Source organism: Ranitomeya variabilis, chromosome 1, assembly GCF_051348905.1.
Source record: "Ranitomeya variabilis isolate aRanVar5 chromosome 1, aRanVar5.hap1, whole genome shotgun sequence".
NCBI lineage: Eukaryota > Metazoa > Chordata > Amphibia > Anura > Dendrobatidae > Ranitomeya > Ranitomeya variabilis.
The window spans coordinates 440,444,485-440,450,484 of record NC_135232.1 but is presented as its reverse complement, the minus strand read 5'-3'; the positions used below and the strand labels follow the sequence as shown (position 1 = coordinate 440,450,484).

The window sequence follows — 6,000 nt, the reverse complement described above, 5'->3', positions numbered from 1 at the left end:
CTCAGTCCACTGCTTCCTCAGGTTCCCCAAGGTCTGGAATCGGTCCTTCTCCACAATCTTCCTCAGGGTCCGGTCACCTCTTCTCGTTGTACAGCGTTTTCTGCCACATTGTTTCCTTCCAACAGACTTACCATTGAGGTGCCTTGGGAACAGCCTATTTGTTGAGAAATTTCTTTCTGGGTCTTACCCTCTTGCTTGAGGGTGTCAATGATGGCCTTCTTGACATCTGTCAGGTCGCTAGTCTTACCCATGATGGGGGTTTTGAGTAATGAACCAGGCAGGGAGTTTTTAAAAGCCTCAGGTATCTTTTGCATGTGTTTAGAGTTAATTAGTTGTTTCAGAAGATTAGGGTAATAGGTCGTTTAGAGAACCTTTTCTTGATATGCTAATTTATTGAGACAGGTTTTTTGGGTTATCAGGAGTTGTAGGCCAAAATCATCAGTATTAAAACAATAAAAGACCTGACAAATTTCAGTTGGTGGATAATGAATCTATAATATATGAAAGTTTAATTGTAATCATTACATTATGGTAAATAATGAAATTTAACACTATATGCTAATTTTTTGAGAAGGACCTGTAACTATATGACAACTTTCAGCACGTGCAGGAGCTGCCTCTCTGTGCTGTTGCACTTAAAAAATTGTGCCAGCAAAACAACATGTCCTATTTTAATATGGAGAGGGACATGTGACGTCGGCAACCAATGACAGAAGCCCTTGTGTCTGGACGTTGTGGATTGCTTCTGCACCCTGATTGGCTGCCAGAATATGCTCCCAGTTAATTAATAAAAAAATAAAATTACACTCCACTGCTCCTCTGACCTATACACACCTCCTGCCCTCATAAAACACATCCCCCTGGTTAATCATACAGCACCACTACACTAGCCAAAGTCCTAAAAAAAAGCATTAGTTGAAATGCGATCATTTTCTGAACCGTGCCCAAATGTTGCAACTTTGAAGGAAAATACTCGGGAATCCGAACACGAATCCAACTCAGTTACGTTCGTTCCGAATTTGAGAGTGGCGAAAGTTTTCCGAACACGTTTACTCATCTCTAATGGTGACACATTCCATATAGGGTTCATTTACAAGGACCCACTGGCAGCACGATACGACACGAATAAAACGCTCAATGCAAGTGTGCGATGCAGTGCTCATCTTGTGGGAATGTGGCCGGTAGTATGCATATTGCATACTTGCAGTCACATGACTGACCAGTTTTGCCGCCAACACCGTAGATTCCTGACAAAGCACACTGTGTGTGATGTGAGAATTCAGAAGTTTTTTTGTCACAAAATGCAGATGTTCATAGCAAACTGAACAACCTCTTTAAGGCCGGGGTCACACTTGCGAGTGTAATGCGAGAAACTCGCGAGAGTCTCTCACATCAATGTCCAGCACTGCCACCGACACTTGGGACCGGAGCGTTCAGCTGCATAGAAATACATGCAGCCCACACACTCCGTTCCCAAGTGCCGGTGGCAGTGCCTGGTATTGAGGCGCGAGTTTCTCGCATTGCACTCGCAAGTGTGACCCTGGCCTAATAGGTTGCATTGCTTCCTACATCTAAATCTTTTAAAGGGATGCACAGAATGAATGTGCAAACCAAATACAGGTGCTTCATGGTGGAGCCAAACATTGCCACCTGCTTGTTTTCCATCTATGGCTACTTTCATACATCAGGTTTTTTGCATCAGGCACAATTCGGAAAAAAACGGATCCGGCGCAGATTGTGAAAAACTGATGCGACAGATCCGTTTTTTTGACGAATCCGACTAGCATATCCAGATAATTGGATAAAAAAAAATTGGAGCATGCTTAGCTTAAAAAAACAGAATTCGGCGCCGGAATCTGTCATTTTCTGGATCCGGCACCTTCCAGCTCCCATAGGCTTCCATTCTAACGAACAGGCTTTTTCGCTAGAGACAAAAAACGTTGCTATGGAAGTTTTTTTCAGAAAAAGGAAACGGCAGATTTGCCGGATCCGGTGAAAACCGGACAAAACGCAATGTCATCCGGCACTAATACAAGTCTATAGGGAAAAAAACAGATCCCGCGGCAACATTTGCAGGATCCGTTTTTTTTTTAAATTTAGTCGGATTGAGCCTGACAGCGAAAACCTGATGTGTGAAAGTAGCTGTCTCTGCCTTTCTCTTGTTCTGTGACGCCAGAGCTGTCAATCAAAGAAGGGGGGTGGAGATAGAGGGAAAGGAGCAGGTGGGAAGGTGTATATAAATGAATGACTACTATGAAGTGACTACTATGACTGCTATGAAGCACTGAGTGGTGGAACTTGATTTTCTCTGCTGTCACAGGACTGGCTCTGACAGATGTGAAATAGGATTGTGAACAATAGGTCTCCACCTTCCCAATAGACTGTGATAAAGGATGCCATAATCTGCTAATTCAGTCTGTAGGAAGGAAAGCTCAGTCTCCATTACAGAGGTGAGACTGGCTGTCTACAAGCAGGAGAGAACCATACAGCTGTAGGCAACTGAGGTCTAAACAAGTCCCCAGCACCGCTCAGGAGGCAACTTAACCAGTGGAAACTTACTTGAGTGGACAATGTTTGGTAAGTATCATCATACAATTGACTACAGGTTTAGAATTAGGACTTGTTCACACAATGTTTTTGCTGTGATTTCATCCTCACATTTTTTTTTTCTCAAAATATTTTACTGTACCAGCAAAGTGAATGAGATTTCTGAAATCTCATGCTACCTATTTTATTCTTTCAGTGTCTATCACTCACTCAGATGAAGGGGGGGAAAAAACTTTATCAAAGATTCATATTTTATGCAGTGTTTTTCCTGCCAAGAGACGTGCTTTTTGGTGCAGAAATGTCTGCTGCAAATACGTAATGTGTGCATGTAACTTTTTAAATTGCTGTAATTTATTTTATTGCAGGGAATCTTAGTATTGTTTATTGATAATACCGGTTTCCAATATCTCCATTCAAACCTCATTTTACCCCCAAAAGACTCGTTCACATGACCATATTTTTGGTTGAAGTGCTGAGTGGGAAAAAATGTACAACACTTAGACCAATATTACTGTGTGGCAGTGCAGATGAAGTTTTTCACTGACTATGGCAAAAAAAAAAAAATCACAGCATACCCTCATAAATCGGATGAGACTACCCCCCCATTCAAGTCTATGGGTGCATAAAAATTATTTTTTTTTTTGTTCCATTGCAATTTTGTAACATAGCAAATTGTAAATGATAGCTTGTGTAATAAATATATATATATATATATATATATATATATATATATATATATATATATATATATATATATATATATATATATAATTACACATGGATGGTGAGTGAGAAAATCATACTACTTTTCTGGATGAAAACTTTGACTTATTTATATATAAATATGCTCATGTGAACCTGCCCTTTGACTTATTTATATATAAATATGCTCATGTGAACCTGCCCTAACAATTTAATACCTTTTTTTTTCTGTATAATACTCTTTTACTAAATTAACTTTATTGCCCCAACCTTAAAAATCTTACAATATTGGAGGGTGTAAAATTTTTAAATGAGTACAGCTGATCATCATCTGAAGGAATAGATGAGGTGAGAATGAATGGGTGACAATCAACACAGCATCAGTAGCTACTGGGAAGGTATTGCGTGTGGCCGCCCACAAATAGGGGCCCACCCAGAGTTACGCTACTCTTGACTGTATCGGAGTGCGCAGCCCACTGATACAGTTAAGCCCATGGTAGAGCAGGTGTGTTCTCCCTCTACCTGCTGGCGCACGAGAGATAGTCTGCCTGGGCCATGTGAACCCGTCAGAATCTTAGATTAGGTGAGTGTTGTTTTTTTTTTTTTTTTTTAAATAAATAAAAAAAAAAAAAAAAAAAAAATCTATCTATCTATCCTCATGCGGGGTCCATCTTTAAGTTTTGGGGGCTAATGCAGGAGGCATTATATAGCATTGAAGATGATGTGGGGGCTATTGTACAGTGAGGGCTTGTGTGTAAGTCCTTATGCTGTGTTCTGGGGGAGCAGTGAGCACATCATGCTATGTATAGAGGAGCTGTGGGCCCACAATACTGTGTATAGGGGAGCTGTGTAGATGTCCTACTCTGTATAAAGAAGCTATGGGCCCACCATACTGTGTACTGAGATTCTGTACATTGGGTGACTGCATTGCCAAGTTTTTAACACTAAAGTTCAGATACGGCTTTAAAGGGCACCTGTCACCCCGTTTTTTCCGTATGAGATAAAAATACTGTTAAATAGGGCCTGAGCTGTGCTGGACAATAGTGTATTTTGTGGACCCCGATTCCCCACCTATGCTGCCGAAATACGTTACCAAAGTAGCCGTTTTCGCATGTCATTCAGGCTGGTCTGGTCAAAAGGGCGTGGTGTCTTCCCCCAGATCTTGCTTAGTTTTCCGTTGGTGGCGTAGTGGTGTGCGCATGCCCAAGGTCCCAAATCCACGTCACAGGGGAGTGAAAAGATCGCGATGTGCACTATTTCATTGGTGATCGGTGGGCGTGGCCATCTTCCTTTGGCCGCGCGTGCGCAGAAGCGGCGCTCTGCTGGCCGCGGCTTCAGGAAAATGGCCGCAGGATGCCGCACATGCGCAGATGGAGATCGCGGCGGCCATTTTCCTGAAGCCGAGATGCGAACTCGGTACAAAATTAAAGGAATAGTATGACTGCATACACTTTTGAATATTTTAAGATACAAACGTTAAGTACATATAAAGATTAAATACATATGTGAGTATGTGTACTTAATGATTATGTCACCAAGGGGCTTTTAAAAATCATCCGTCGGGAAAATCAGAGAAGTATGCACCAAGACAGAACTCCTGGCAAAATCACATCACTGCACGGGTGTCCTCACTTATGCAGGTATAACACTGTATACATATAAGTACAGGTACACCAGTTTATACTTCTATCTTGGTTATGTTTCTCTGGTCTCGTATAGTGATTTGCACTATGTGTTAGGGTACCGTCACACAGTGAAATTTCCATCGCTACGACGGTACGATTCGTGACGTTCTAGCGATATCGTTACGATATCGCAGTGTCTGACACGCAGCAGCGATCAGGGACCCTGCTGAGAATCGTACGTTGTAGTACATCGTTTGGAACTTTCTTTCGTCGCTTGATCACCCGCTGACATCGCTGGATCGTTGTGTGTGACAGCGATCCAGTGATGTGTTCGCTTGTAACCAGGGTAAACATCGGGTAACTAAGCGCAGGGCCGCGCTTAGTAACCCGATGTTTACCCTGGTTACAAGCGTAAACGTAAAAAAACAAACAGTACATACTTACATTCCAGTGTCAGTCCTCCGGCGTCTCAGCTTCTCTGCACTGTGTGAGCGCCTGCCGGCCGGAAAGCGAGCACAGCGGTGACGCGGTGACGTCACCGCTCTGCTTTCCGGCTATGGCGCTTACACAGTGGAGAGAAGCAGAACGCCGGGGACAGACACCGGAATGTGAGTATGTACTGTTTGTTTTTTTTACGTTAACGCTGGTAACCAGGGTAAACATCGGGTTACTAAGCGTGGCCCTGCGCTTAGTAACCCGATGTTTACCCTGGTTACCCGGGGACTTCGGCATCGCTCCAGCGCCGTGATTGCAAAGTGTGACCGCAGTCTACGACGCTGGAGCGATATTCATACGACGCTGCGACGTCACGAATCGTGCCGTCGCAGCGATGGAAATTTCACTGTGTGACGGTACCCTAAGGAGTACCTTCACACGAAAAGACTCTACAACGAGAACGACAACGATCTGTTCGCTGCAGCGTCGCTGTTTACATCGCTGTAGAGATGTCAAACACAGCAGCTCCAGAACGACGCAGGAGCGATCCTGTGACATAGTGGTGACGCACTTATCGTTCTCACAGGTCGTTAGCTCCATGTTTAACATTGCTGGCATCGTTGCTTTTGCTGTCAAACACGACGATACACGCCGATCTGACGACCAAATAAAGTTCTGGACTTCTAGCTCC

The 6,000-nt window shown here is 43.3% G+C and overlaps 1 protein-coding gene across 2 annotated transcripts in view; it reads left to right on the top strand.

Annotated features, from left to right (window-relative positions):
• Nucleotides 1-2,264: 2,264 nt before the first annotated feature.
• Nucleotides 2,265-6,000, top strand: part of LOC143768143 (uncharacterized) — a 62,152-nt gene continuing 58,416 nt past the window's right edge. For both annotated transcript variants that reach the window (XM_077257141.1, XM_077257699.1), the window contains exon 1: nt 2,265-2,577. In XM_077257141.1, coding sequence (XP_077113256.1) covers nt 2,571-2,577 — 7 coding nt within the window. In that variant the 5' untranslated portion in view covers nt 2,265-2,570. The remainder of the gene's footprint in view (nt 2,578-6,000) is intronic.